Source organism: Trematomus bernacchii, unplaced genomic scaffold (genome assembly GCF_902827165.1).
Source record: "Trematomus bernacchii unplaced genomic scaffold, fTreBer1.1, whole genome shotgun sequence".
Taxonomy (NCBI): domain Eukaryota; kingdom Metazoa; phylum Chordata; class Actinopteri; order Perciformes; family Nototheniidae; genus Trematomus; species Trematomus bernacchii.
The window spans coordinates 258,467-273,511 of record NW_022987633.1 but is presented as its reverse complement, the minus strand read 5'-3'; the positions used below and the strand labels follow the sequence as shown (position 1 = coordinate 273,511).

General features: G+C 42.6%; 1 protein-coding gene across 1 annotated transcript; it reads right to left on the bottom strand.

Annotated features, from left to right (window-relative positions):
* Window positions 1-302: 302 nt before the first annotated feature.
* LOC117484668 lies at window positions 303-6,905 on the bottom strand. The gene is made up of 4 exons (XM_034133072.1): window positions 6,550-6,905; window positions 3,631-3,685; window positions 3,387-3,428; window positions 303-1,553 (listed from the first exon to the last, which is right to left on the bottom strand). Exons 1-4 carry the CDS (start codon window positions 6,856-6,858, stop codon window positions 1,162-1,164), a joined length of 798 nt encoding a protein of 265 aa, XP_033988963.1. The 5' UTR covers window positions 6,859-6,905; the 3' UTR covers window positions 303-1,161.
* Between the last annotated feature and the right edge of the window lie 8,140 nt (window positions 6,906-15,045).

The window sequence follows — 15,045 nt, the reverse complement described above, 5'->3', positions numbered from 1 at the left end:
GACTGTGCCGCCTGGATCTACTACAACACATTCAGAAGATAACCTCTTCTTGTTGAGAAGAGTCAGAAAAGCTACTTAACATTAGGTAAGGTATAATTATATACAGCTCATGTCGTTTTTTTCAAAGAAATAAAGACAAGCCTATATTATATATAAGACTCAATATTATTTGTATAGCCCAATAAAACATTAAATATCTCGATGGATTACAGCAGGACAAATGTTCCCATTCAAACCAAGCTCTCCAAGATGACAAAATAACAAAAAAGGAGGCAATTATAATAACAAGGCAATGACGCGAATGAATATAAAATTGTTACAGTTTATTTAAAAACATATTACAACAAAGGGACTGCAATCTAACAGTAAAATCTAATCTAACAAATCAGAAGAAATATGCAATGAGTCCAATACAATCAGAATTGTAGTGATGACACAAATACACCATACATGACACTATAAATTATGTTTGTACATTATTTAATATTCATTATATAAGTTTGTCCTTCATAAATAAATTAATGATCTGAGTAACCTACGCTCAACATAATAAAGTATCCGATGGGGTCTTATGGCCAGAGACTATTCACGTTTCCATCATTTGTACATATCAATAAATACTCTTTAATCAACAAACAAGTCTCTAAGGATTCAAATGTATTTATGTTGGTAAGCTTTCACAAATGAGCAGAGGTCGAGATGTTGAATGATTTTAAATGTCCATGCTTTCAACACAACAACAACATTCCATTCACATCTGTTGTATTTGGCATGAGAGCTGTCCTGGAAAACAGCTTGATGGAACGACTGATCTGAAATCTAAAATCATCTTCTTTCTGCATGGAGCTCTTAAAGAGGCGGCTTACTGGCAGCTAATACAGATGTTTGCTCTTCTGAATGTGTATCCTCAAGAACTGCCAGAAATGTAATATAATGTACACTTCCTGTAATGTTTCACCTATCTGTGTCGGTGTATAGCTTTCAAACCTGAGCACTGAGTTATTATGAATCCTAAGAGGCATACATAGCTTAGAAATAATATGTGATTATAAAGAAGCCTATATTGACATCTAAATAAAACCTACTTTAAAGAGGCATTAGTGAGACTGAAACAATGAATACATGCACAATGATTCATATATTATCATCAAAGCATATTCTCTATACAAGATAAGCACCAAATTTAGATTTGTGGATGAGATCGAAGCCCTCCTTTATTAACACGCTGAGTCTATCGTTTTTTGACAATTTAAAAAGCTGCCCGCCAAACAGGTTCCTGTACTGCAGTGAATTGCACCTCAAACGGTCATAGACCACCATCAGGCTTTCAGGCTTAGGATAGCCTTCACTAGATCTGCGCAGCTCCCCTACAAACTTTGTGAACTTGGCAGCACCCTCATGCTTACAGACGCGGAATAAAGCAAAGTTCAGATAGACAAAATAGAAGCCATTCTCAGGAATCACAATGTTTGTTGCCACTTTGTTGGCTGGTTCAAACTCTGAATTCCATGTGATGACCTGTCCTTCAGGAATGCTCTCGTGACTCATAGACCCTGCAGGAAGAGGGACACTGTCAGTCACTGTTTCATTTAAACGCTTAAAATCCTCCTCTTACTCATTCTGTGTCACATGTGGACATTTTAAAACTTATCACACACAATAGTAGCTCATGATACTGCATGAACTATCACAGCAAGTCAACTGTATTATCAATTTCTCTGTGTGTGAGGTATAACACAGAGACAACAATGCCATTTCTCACCATACCAAGAATACAAATATATTCATATATACAAAATAACAAGGAACAACATTAAATATATAAAAATAGCAGTCTTCACACAATTTGACATGACACAGTTGCAAGTCTAGTCTGGTACACTAAAACTGATTAATATATCAAAAGGAATTAATATAATACAACAGTACAAATATATACAAGTAATACAAATAACAAAGCAGCTAGTAGAACAAATGAGTGTATTTAGATCTGTAGATCTTACTATGGTTGATTGTTGAGTTGTATAATGTAATGTGTTATAAGCTCTAGTTTATAACAGAGTATCCATCAGACACTTAGAAATAATTATTAAAGCATCATCATTCAGTATGGATAATACCATAATGCACTGTGGATGTGCTCTTCATAGGAAGTGGTTCCTGCATTGTTTTATTGCACTGCTGATGCTCCGGCTGTGTGCAGCGCTCTCCTGACTCACAGACTCAGGATGTCTCGCAGCATTTGGGATCTTTTTTCTTTGAAAGTCAGTCTTTTTTGTTTGAGATTTTGTAAACGAGGCGGGCTGTCATATCAATTCATACCAATACTGGGCATATTTAATTTTATTCTATTTCATTTTTACAGGTATATCTATATTTCATGTAAATATTGCTTTATTTTATTGTTATAATAGCTTTCTTAAAATAGTTTTTTATAATAGTTTAATTTTCTGGTCCATTTATTAATAAAAATGCATGAAATAACCGTCAAGGGGTAAAAATAATGAAACTTAAAACATACAGTACGTGTTTCAGGCAGTCGTGGAAAGTGACAAAGTATTTACTCAAGTACAGTACTTAAGTACAAGTGTGAGGTACTTAGCAGTATAATAAGTTATTGAAATTAGCTCCACCTTTACCAGCTGTGATAAAACACATCAATAATCAAAATAGTAACCCAGTAACTCAATATACATATGATTCTGAAAGGGTAAGGAGTACACATAAGGAGTACTTTTACTTTTGGTCCTTTAAGTATTTTTTGATGCAGATACCTTTGTACTTTTACTTAAAGGGGACCTATCATGCAAAATGCACTTTTGTACGTCTTTTATACATGAATATGTGTCCCCGGTGTGTCAGGGAACTCACCAAGTATCAGAAAACACAACCCTCTCTCTTTTCCTCCATACCCAAATCTCTAAAAACGGAGCTGCAACGGAGCTGATTATTATTTGAATTTTTCTGACGTCAGAAAAGGGGTGCTCCGCCTATATGGGCAACTCTCCACCTATCAGGGGAATGAGAGACCGCTCGAAAGCGCTGGAGACGCTGTAGTACATATGCCAGGCCTGTAAGTGGCGCTGTAGTCTGCCACAAAAGCAGAATCAGCCCTTGCAAAAACAGGGCTGGAAAAGAGCAAATAGAGCGAAATGAGGCATGGCTAAAATGCATGATCTGTTTGGTATTTTGAAAAAAAAACTTCACAGACATGTTTTATATAGGTATGGCCCTACAATATATGTTTCAAATATAGCATGATAGGTCCACTTTAAGTAAGATTTTGAATGCAGGACTTTTACTTCTACTACCACCACTGGATTCAGGCTATATCATCCAAAACAAAAGTCATGCAAAAATAAGTGAAATGTCCAGAAAACACTCACTGAGACTGACGTGCAGTCTGGTGAAGTTCGTCTGAGGGTCATCTGTGGAGTGAGAAAGAGAGCGGAGAGTTCAAAATGTTGCTCGCTTGCTAATCACATTTCAGGGAAAGCCTTACATGAGAAAGCAAAAAGCATGAGGAAGCTCTTTTAGTGGTGCAATCACACCTCATGTGATACTGGGCAGGGCTTAGGGAGGGGAGAGCAGTCCTTCTACACCTTTAATAAAGTGAATGACACAGCATACCTGCAGGAGGACATCTCTCTTGCTTGGAGTAGGCTGGACTTTGCTCAACATTGATCTAGGATTAAAAGAGAACACATCTTAGTTTTCTTGTTGCATTTGGTCAGACACCTTAAATTGCTGCTAGCTTGTTGGGAACACAGTCCAAATGTGATGGTGTGTTCACAGTGACAGCAGGAGCGTCCTCACATACAGTGGGTCAGCACTTTCTGATGTTGTAAAGCGTATTTGAGCACTGGGAAAATCGCTATAAAAATATGATGGATTATTATTATATGTTTGGTTATCTATCATTTATAGTTCCTCTGTATCCTCTGAGATTTATTCTGCAGTGTGACCTGGAGGGTTTGTTGTCTTTAATGATGTATGGGATGCAATGAGTTTTAGCAGCACTTTAACCAATGTGTTCACAAACCCCATTTCAATGTTTTATCAGAGGTGGGAGAAGAACTCAGATCTTGTACATAAGTAAAAGTAGAAGTTGCAGAGAGTAGGAATACTCTGTTACAAGTAAAGGTCCTGCAATCAAAATCTTACTCAAGTAAAAGTATATAAGTATTAGCATCAAAATATAGTACCAAATGTAAAGGTACTCATTCGGCAGATTGAAATACTCAAGTACAAGTCTCTTAACATTGTATTTAAGTACAGTTATTGAGTAAATATACTTAGTGACTTCACACCACTGTCATCATCTGTTGTACCCCATCTCTAATAACCCTCTGCATCAGTAGAGATGCAGTTTACTGTGCATTGTGACCAGTGTACTAACGCGTTACAAAGTAACGCATTACTGTAACGCCGTTATTTTTGGCAGTAACTAGTACTCTAACGCATTATTTTTTTAATTCAGTAACTCAGTTACCGTTACTACATGGTGCGTTACTCCGTTATTTTTTTGATATAGTCTCGGCTCCCAGACGTTGGTGAGCGGCGCCAACAGCGAGGCGAACAGAGATGAGAACTGTACTTAAGTACAGTACTTGAGTAAATGTACTTAGATACTTCCTGTGTCACATGCGGAGACGCGCTTGTGGGCGTGTTTGTGTTTACTCACAAGACTATCATGGCGGCGGCGGAGCTCAAGTTGAGTTTCTCCGCCTGGAGATATTCTCACTATTTCACTTTTGTCGAGCACAAAGAAAAGAACGTTTTAGTTAAATGTAAGTTGTGTCTTGGCGGGTCAAAGATCCTATCTACTGCCCAAAACAGCAATTCAAATCTGTTGAAACATCTGCAGAAACAACATGCTGGGACGAAGCTAGTAGAGTGTTTGTATAGACCACATTGCTTAGCAGAGTTCAGTGATGCAAATGCATGTCAAGTTGATCAACAGATTGTATTATTCTCCAATGCAATAACAGTACTGAAATGAAGGCTATAAGGGCATTAATGGGAGCCCTTTTTTTAAGTAACTAAAAAGTTACTGTTCACAGTAACGCATTACTTTTTGGTGTAAGTAATCAGTAAAGTAACTGAGTTACTTTTGAAATGAAGTCATTAGTAATGGTAACTAGTTACTGGTTTTCACAGTTGATCATGGAGTTAAGGTAGGTTCAAAGTTCACCAAACCCAGGGTTGGGTTGTAACGGAATACATGTAACGGCGTTACGTAATCAGAATACAAAAATCATGTAACTGTATTCAGCTCGCGTTACATTTGAAAAACGAGTAATCTGATTACAGTTACTTTCGTAAACCTGAAGTGAATACATTTTGGATTACTTATTGGAATTATTGGTGGAAAGATTTCCTCACAACATTTAATATTCATTACTAAAGGTACAGCCGAATCATCACAGCGCACAAACCCTATTACCGCCGCAGATGGACCAAAAAAGGGAGCGTTTGCGGGTCCTCTCAGTGAAACAATAACCACGAAACATGGAGGAACAAAAGTCTGTGTTTAAATCGTGTGTGTGTGTGTGTGTGTGTGTGTGTGTGTGTGTGTGTGTGTGTGTGTGTGTGTGTGTGTGTGTGTGTGTGTAGAGGTGTGTGTGGTTAAAACACATCAGCCTGCGGTCGCTGGTTAGCCTTTCTAATGATTCTGAAGGTAAACACAGTGAAGGCGTTGCGTGAAAGGCGGTGCGTGAAAGGCACTGCGCGCTCCTCTTCTCAGAGGCTGAGTTAACCCTCCCGCTGCCTCCTTGTGCTGCAGAGATTTCATAAAGTGAAGGAGGTTTTCCTTCTATAAAACAGCTCTGGGCAGCAGATACTGTGAGAGTCCCGGACATGAATTCATAGATCAAGGCAGACTGGTGCACAGTGCACACACTCTCCTGTTTTGCCAATCCGGTGCTTAAACAAATATAGCTCTACACCCCTGGCCGAAATGTCCTTAAAATGAAGTCCGAGTTCGACATTTTAATTCATGTCCTGCCAACACTGGCAGGACAGAAGGCGACACGCCCGTTCTAAGCGGTGTCCCTCACTCCTCACATCCCAAGCTGCATCCCCAAAAAGTGTATTATGTTGTTACATCGTTTCAGATGTTATGTTTCAGTTGCGCTCTTGATAAGCCATTAAAACAGTAAAAACACGTTCAGTTTCCTTTTGCTTTTTGTGTCTCCAAAACATACCCATCTGTGATGGAAAAAGAAAGTAATCCAAAAGTAATCTAAAAGTAATCTGATTAAGTTACTTTTTTAAGACACGTAACTGTAACTGTATTCGGATTACTTTCAGAGCCATGTATTCAGTAATCAGTAACTGATTACATTTACAAAGTAACCCTCCCAACCCTGACCACACCTCACACTTCAGGGTTTAAGTTAATAAGAGTCACATATTCATACTATGTCCTAATATTACATGCAATCTGACAGTGATGTTTACATGCTCTCATCATCAATGTGCAGAATCAACTAAAGCTCTCTGAATATAAGGAAACCTGAGCCGATAAAGAGAAAGCTTGGAATTTACCACTTCTTCTTTGGATCCACTTTGTATTAAACCAGCCCACATGGCGAACATGAGGAGCGCAGTGCAGCCGAGCAGCAGCAGCAGAGTGAAGAGTCTAAGGCGCGTCTCCTGCCGCTTCATTTCCCGGCAGTGCTCCATTAGGACGAGCACAGACTGGTCTGGGCCCAGATCCATCACCACATCCCCATCAGCATCCTCAGCTGAACCACGCGTTCCAATCAGAGTGTGTCCCATAGCGGCAAGCCTTCTCTCTGTCAAAGTGTGTGTAAACTGCCTGACACTCACAAGAGCTCCTCTCCTGTGATACATGCAGGCTCTTATATTGGCATCTGAACAGTGGGTTGCGGCCTACCGCCTCCAACACTCTCCTCAGTCTGGGGTGACCTCATCTGTCCATGGATGCAGATGCGGGAGAGGAGGAAGAGGAGGAGCACAGAAGGGGGACCCAGTCTCCAAAATATGCAATGTGCATTCCAGTCATATTCAAAGTGTTACTATGTAAGGGGTATGTAATCCAATATCAACAAAACAAAAACAATAAAACAGATGAAGACTTTTAATTGTGTTGTGTCCTCTTACTACCATCTGTGTTTGGTTGAAAAAAAAGAAAACAGAAATGATTGAGTTAAAGGTGGGGTAGGTCATTTTGGAGAAACCTGCTCGAGTGCGCTAGAATTTGAAAATACACAGCCCGAAAAAATCTGCCACTTCCTTACAGAGCCCCTCCTCCAACACACACGAACGCGCACATGACCAATGAGGGCACGAGATAAGTTTGTGCACAGATGGAAGGCTGACAGGCAGGTAGGCCATCCAGTTATTTTAGCCGGGCCGGTTACAGTATTACGACTTCCACAGATTACATCTGGATGGATTTTTTGTCAAAGCACTTAAGATATTCATTGCTATCGGGATGTTAAGAGCATTCCATGGAATATAACAAAAATTATAAAACGGACAAGTCAAATCAAGCAATCTGATTGGTTCTTAGCCGTGATATACTGAGCGTATACCACGGGTAGAATTGTAAGTTACTTTTCACAACAAGTCAGTATCCCTCCGCGTCTGAGAAAAACAGTATACAGTTGGGCAGAAAAGCAAACTGCTTGCAGTTTGCTTTTCAAACTGGAACAAGAAAGCAGCGGAGAAGTAACGGGGCAGAAACCCTCCTTTTTACGCAGCGGTCCAGACATAGACATCAAACGGCAAAAACATATTCAGTGTGCAGTTCCTTTGGCATTAGGGCAGGGATATTTAGATACTTTCCAAGGTTTGACATAATGAATTGTGCTACTTTTAAAGCAAGCAACGATGTTTTCAAATCTGTAATCTGTCAGCAAAAACATTTAAGATTAACTTCGACCTCCGGGGGGGTCTTACTATGGAGGAGTGGATTGAGGAGTGCGAGTGCCTATCTCCAGAACAAAAAGCACCTAAACGACGACATGTAGAGCTACGTGAAGAGCAGGTAGTAGACCAACTGGAAAAGTATCACCATTCAAAAGCTTTCTGATGCGGGTCTTGAAACAAAGCAGAGAAATTATGACCGTTAGTGGCCACAGGTGCGAAAGCTCTCTCCAGAGCTACTGGAAGCCCAATCTCGGGGACCGGAGAAAGTGGAGCAATATTCTCGCCACGCCAAGCAACAGCCTAGAACAACCTCAGCCTATAACCACGTAAGCCATTCTACTGATGCTGGACAGTTTTTCAGTGGGTGCACAATAAACGGCAACATACACATTAATGTAAATAAATAGCCAAATAATGGATCAACGCTCTCTGTCTAATATGTTCGCTAGCTGTTGTTAGTGTTGTTGCATAGCAACCACCTCGCACTATGTTTCGTGCAGAAGGCAACGGAGGGACTATTTTATTTGTCGACCTCCGCTTCGCGTCGGGCCGAACCACGCCCCTTAACTGTGATATAATGGCCATATACCACGGCCTGTCGTGAGCTATTGCTTAAGTGTATCTCGAGCCGGTTTCTCAAACTTACCTACCCCCCTTTAAATCCAGATTCTTTTTTTTTTTCTTTTTTTTTTAAATATCATGTGTTTCTTAAGAAGTACTAAGTTGTTTGGCTCCATTGTGAGCATGGCAGATGTAGACATGCTGCTGGCTGCTGAACGCTCCGCTCTGACGTCTGCCTGCAGCGCTCATGATATCAGTTTTCAGATGCTGCTGCATGAGGCTGAGGGAGCTGAAGCAACAGTGACGTTGTCTTTTTGTTCAAACATAACTAATGCCAGGTGAATATTGTTTTTGACTTTGTCACTTTAAGTAAGAAGTCTCACTCTCAACTAAACCTGTTTTCTTTCTGGCTGATGATTAAACCTGTGAAAAAGAAACGGATTTAGTTAATACGGATAGTTAGTTGGTCTGATAGCTAATGGATTTGTATTGTAAGATTTGCCACAATGCTTCCAAAACCTTTTTTTTAATAATACCTTTACTATCTTTATGTAAACTGGTGACCCCTTTCATTTTATACTAATAACAATACATAAAATGACAGTAACGATCTGATAAACTGAACTATCAACCCAAACAGCGAACAGTAATAACAGAAGATGTGTGCAAAACAAGCAATTTGAAAGAATTTAGGGAAGATTATTTCCTGTAAATAGAGATCAGTTTTACTTTCTTTTTTAGGGAGGACAATTCTGTCTGTATTGTAATGTTCTGTCTTTAATCATTATTCAAATGTATAGGGCCTTTGTCAGAAAATTCCCTGTGCTCTTCTCCCGGACTGATGGAGGTTTTTCTCTGCATGTTTCTAATGCAGTACTGTTCACAGAGAGGCTGATCATGTGAGATATCTGATACAAATCCAAACTTTAAAAAACAACACTTTGATTTTGTTTTATTCACAGAATTAAATGAAAGACAATGGTCAACTGTAATTTATTTTGCTACAACTTTTAAAATCATGATGCCCCCTGAAGCTTTGCCGACCCCTAGTGGGTCTGGACCACCACGTTCGAGACCAGTGCTATACAGTAAATAAAGTATTATATATATTTTCATACATAAGATATTCATATTTATATTTTCACATGGGTTGATTAATGATACTAGAATAAAGAGAGAGTAAGCCATGTGGTGTGCCGCTGCTAGAGGACTTGATCTCTCTTTTTAAGTTATGAGTTCCACCATTAAGAAAATCCTGAAGTCACGTCCCTTACTGGAGAGTTGCATCAGTGTGAGCAAGTCCCGACTCATCAGTGCTGTCAGTGTTTTATGGAAAAGTACAGCAGACAATCAGTTCAGCTACACAGCTTTTACCCATCAGGCAAAGCTAAAGCACAGAACAATATTAATAAATCAAAATCATCAAGAAAATTATGAAAAGCTTCTGATTGACGGTTGGTGGCATCATCAAAAGGAATATGCAACTTTTACATTTTTTTTAAACAATATGTTTATTAATTGTCATTCTTTTAAACAACAAGACATGACATACCTTAGACATACTTACAACAACAACAAATAAAAATAAAACAAATAATTTGAAAAACATAGGCAAAGACAAGACAAGACATCCTTACACAAATTTAATAAAATTGAAATATATAATAAAAATAAAAGACATTAAATGAAATGAAATAAAAAATAAAAAACAAAAACAATTGGGCAGTAGCAACATTATCCTAAAAGGTGTACATAGTCACAGCAGATTAAGAAGTACTTTACTTTTCCATTCAACCAGATCGCTCTCATGGATTCCCATTGTTATTTCTCAGCATGTTTGACACATTAAAGGGCCCATGTCATGCTTTTCCGGTTATTACCCATCCCCTTGTGTGTTATGAAGCTTGTTCTGCATGTAAACGGTCTGCAGAGTCACAAACCCTCAAAGTACACCCTGTAGCGAGTAAAACTCTAACACAGAAAAGACCTGTCTACACTCTAAAAAGTCATTCAGGGGACCTTTTACCACCACTTAATTAAATGCATGGTTGCAAGATACAAATTTGAATTAATTGATTTAGACAAACATTTTAAGTTGCAAACATTCATTTATAAGTTGTGTTAACGTAATAATGTTGGTAATTACATCAACTTAATATTGTGTGTAATTTAAACTCGGATTTCTGCGTTAATTGACTTAAAACTAAATTCAAGTTGTAGTAAGTAATGCAATTGGCTTGATAACTTAATTTTTCTACACCTTGAGTTAAGGACTTCAAGTCCACTCCCACTTAACATGCCTGGACAAGTTCCGACAGTTAAGACTGTGTATTCGAGCACATAGGCTGAAGAAATACTATACAAAGGACATTTTAAGTTGAGTGTCATCTTTTGTCATTGAAATACAGTAGATGTAGTGGCACTGCATAGGCAAATTGTTGTTTGACCAAAATTAACAGCCTTTGAACTGTGGATAGTTCTGTGAGAGGGTACAAAGTAGTAGAGGCAGAGAGTTTCTTTTCTGTGTTTCTTGCTCATTTCATGCAGTGTTTTATATCTAGAAAAACCTGTGGGAAGACCTGTTAGATATGGTATTTGTATTGTACAAATACTTTGGTTACTATTGTGATTGATTTTTTTTGTGTAAAATTTGACAAGTGGCTTCTGCTCTTCACTTAACCAGTTCAAATATTGTATGGAACCTGCAAAAAATATGAGAAGGAAACTTCAAAGGCAAAGTACTCAAAAGCACCTCTGTGTGTCTTCAGGACCACATTGCCATGATGACACACATGCAGACTCACAAGATGAAAACAATACCAGCGTCGCTTTAGCAGCTGGTAATAATGGCTCTGAATTCACAAAGAGTGACGGTTTAAAAAGTATGCAATTACCTAATTCATTCCGGCTCCAGTACCGGCCCAAGCAGCCATGGTTCCGGCTCCAGTACCGGCCCCAGCAGCCATGGTACTGGCTCCAGTACCGGCCCCTGCAGGCATGGTTCTGGCTCCAGTACCGGCCCCTGCAGCCATGGTTCTGGCTCTAGTACCGGCCCCTACAGCCATGGTTCCGGCTCCAGCAGCTATGGTTCTGGCTCCCGTACCGGCTCCAGTTCCGGCTCTCCGGCCCACTCCAGCCTGTCAGTGGTCCGGCCCACTCCAGCCCATCGTGTCCTGTCAGTGGTCTGGCCCACTCCAGCCCATCGTGTCCTGTCGACGTTCTGGCCCACTCCAGCTCCCCGTGTTCTGTTGGAGGTCCCGCCATCACCTGTTCCGCCGGGGGTCCTGCCGACACCATGTCCTGTTCCGTTGGGGGTCCAGCCGACACCTGTTCCGTCGGGGGTCCTGCCAACTCCATGTCCTGTTTTGTTGGGGGTCCCGCCGACTACTGTCTTGCTGAGGGTCCTGCCAACTCCCTGTCCCGACCTGTTGGGGGTCCCGCCGACACCTGTCTCGCCGGGGGTCCTGCCAACTCTATGTCCTGTCCCGTTGGGGGTCCCGCCGTCACCTGTCTTGCCGGGGGTCCTGCCAACTCCTTGTCCTGGTCCATTGGGGGTTCCGCTGGGGGTCCTGCCAACTCTGTGTCCTGTTCTGTTGGCGGTCCCGCCATCACCTGTCTCGCCGGGGGTCCTGCCAACTCCTTGTCCTGTTTCGTTGGGGGTTCCGCTGGGAGACCTGCCAACTCCGTGCCCTGACCTGTTGGGGGTCCCACCGACACCTGTCCCGCTTGGGGTCCCGCCAACACCTGTTTCGTTGGGAGTCCAGCCGACACCTGCTCCGCCGGGTTTCCTGCCAACACCATATCCTGTCCTGTTGGGGGTCCCGCCGACACCTGCTCTGCCGGGTTTCCTGCCAACACCATATCCTGTCCTGTTGGGGGTCCCGCCGACACCTGCTCCGCCGGGTTTCCTTCCAACACCATATCCTGTCCTGTTGGGGGTCCCGACGACATGTGCTCCGCCGGGTTTCCTGCCAACACCATATCCTGTCCTGTTGGGGGTCCCGACGACAAGTGCTCCGCCGGGTTTCCTGCCAACACCATATCCTGTCCTGTTGGGGGTCCCGCCGACACCTGCTACGCCGAGGGTCCTGCCGACACCAGCCCTTGTTTCATCGGGAACACCTGTCCCGGCAACACCGGTGATTATCCCGCTGACACCTGTTCCGCCAGGGGTCCTGCCAACTCCCTGTCCTCTCCTGTTGGTGGTCCCGCCGATACCTGTTCCAGCGGGGGTCCCGCCAAAATCTTGTCCTGTCCTGTTTGGGGTCCCGTCGACACCAGCCCTTGCTCCGTCGGGGGTCCCACTGACACCAGCCCATGTTCCGTCCAGGGTCCCGTCTACGCCTGACCCGCCAGGGGTTTCACCAGCTCCTGCTCTCGATCCCAGTGCTCTGGCGATCCAGCTGACACTGGAGGGGTCCCATTGCGGTGTACGTCGTCCTCCGAACCCTAGGACAGGTATTTCAAGTAACCGATTTGCTTCTTTCTAACAATAACCTAAACACACCATGCATTATTTGGCTACAGTGTATGACAATGCATATAATAATATGAGATACTTTGTATGTGCCAAATGATAATGTTCTTCGGTGAGGGACAACAATGATTTGAACGTAATGCTAATGGTATCAGGCTAAAATACCTACAAAGACAATGCTAACAAATTGATATGAAGCAGGTGTAAAGTTGACTATGTTCACCATCTTAGTTTGGGATGTTAGCGGGCAATTCTAATGAAGTTGGGACGTTGTGTAAAACGTAAAATAAAAACAGAATACAATGATCTTCCTTGATCTCAGGAAGGCATTTTACACAGTTGACCACCAAGTGCTCCTTACAAAGATGACTCATTTCAATTTTTCGGCAGTTTCGATACATTGGTTAAAGTCCAAAAAAAAAGAAGAAGCTTTCGCCCTCGAGCCAGGCCACCTGACTTTCACCCTCGAGCCCGTCCCCCTGACTCTCCCAGCCGCTGCCTTCGTCCTCATGCCCGGCCCCCTGAGTTCGCCTGTTGTAGCCTTCGCCCCTTCTTGAACTCTGCCTCCGCCCGAGACCACCTCCTGTTCCTCTACCTTACCCCCGGGCCGTCCGCCCGAGTCCCCCTTCTCGGTCTCTGCTTTGCCCCCGGGCCGTCCGCCCGAGTCCCCCTTCTCGGCTTCTGCTTTGCCCCCGGGCCGTCCGCCCGAGTCCCCCTTCTCGGCTTCTGCTTTGCCCCCGGGCCGTCCGCCCGAGTCCCCCTTCTCTGCCTCTGCTTTGCCCCCGGGCCGTCCGCCCGAGTCCCCCTTCTCGGCTTCTGCTTTGCCCGGGCCCGGGCTGTCCGCCTGTCTCTTGTTTCTTTGATTAGTCCTGTGTGCATTTAGGTTCGTTTTGTCCTGTTAGTCTTTGTGAGATCCTTGTTTGTCTTTGACTGTGTTCACAGGGAAGAGTTCTCCAATCCGTGGAGCTGTTACGTTACGTCCGCGGTGCCGTTACGTTAAGACTTCCTCACACACACACTCAATCTTTTCTCAGCTGGAGCTCCGCCGATTTCTCCTCCCTGAGACGGCGGGACGCGGCGAGGCTGTGAGTCGGTGTGTGAGCACACACACAAACTCCCAGCCAGGCTGCGGGTGTCGGGCTGGGTTTCGCTGTGTCTCGCTGTCTCGCAGATGGCCACTGGGCTCATAGGGAGGGGGGCGCAGGAGCTCCAACAAGCCGTTTAGGACAGAGAGTGAATATACATACTATACAGAGATGCTGTATGAGAAACCAATGTGATTTTGGAAAATTGCACAATATAAATCTATTTTAGTATACCTCAACAATGGAATTATGATCAGTAGAAATGGCCATGACATGGGACCTTTAACATTACCTAACAGTTGAGTAAACGGGCCCCAAACCTTATCATAGGTTACATTTTTTCCTTTTCAGAATATACGTTATCTTTTCCATAGAACAGCAATTACTAATTTCCCTCAGCCATTGACCCACCTGTGGCCTCTGAGTGTTCTTCCATGACAAGGCAATCGAGCGTTTTGCTTGTTCTAAATGTCAGACCCCCGACCATGGATAAATCTAAGAAAGAAAAGTCACGAATGCAATAGAGTTTGATAATGCGTGTAAAGATTAATTTGCTTTTACTGCCAACAATACTTGCTTACCCATATGCTTGATACAGTATTGTCACGAACGAGCGGAGAACCAAAGTACAACACACAGGAGACCAGGGGACGTCGGTAACCGGCTTTATTATTTGCAGTTATTGATGAATAGTTCTGGAACAAGGCAGATAAGGCAGACTGACCAACCGGCAGACAGCAGGTCGGGCCAGGCCAGGGTTCCAGGAGGAGGCGAAGCAGGAGAGCAATCTGGGAAGTAACGCAGGAAAGACTAGCATGTTGCATTACATTTCCAGAATAAGCAAACAGCATTAGCTGATTCTGATGTTATAATAAGTACAACAACAATAGATTTCAACATGTTTCTTTATTGTCGATATATAAGTTCACAGATGCAACAAACTAGATTTTAGGCTTAAGTTAAATAAATAGTCAGAATCATTCTAAAGTTTGATATGTGAGGGTATTGCACTTATCAGGATAT

What these genes read in the sequence shown, in the direction of transcription:
- LOC117484668 (XM_034133072.1), bottom strand. Translation starts at nt 6,858, where the DNA reads ATGTATCACAGGAGAGGAGCTCTTGTGAGTGTCAGGCAGTTTACACAC. An exon ending in GTGGATCCAAAGAAGAAGTG is followed by an intron (nt 3,686 to 6,549) that starts GTAAATTCCAAG and finishes TTTTAATCCTAG; the next exon opens with ATCAATGTTGAGCAAAGTCC. An exon ending in AGAGAGATGTCCTCCTGCAG is followed by an intron (nt 3,429 to 3,630) that starts GTATGCTGTGTC and finishes CTCACTCCACAG; the next exon opens with ATGACCCTCAGACGAACTTC.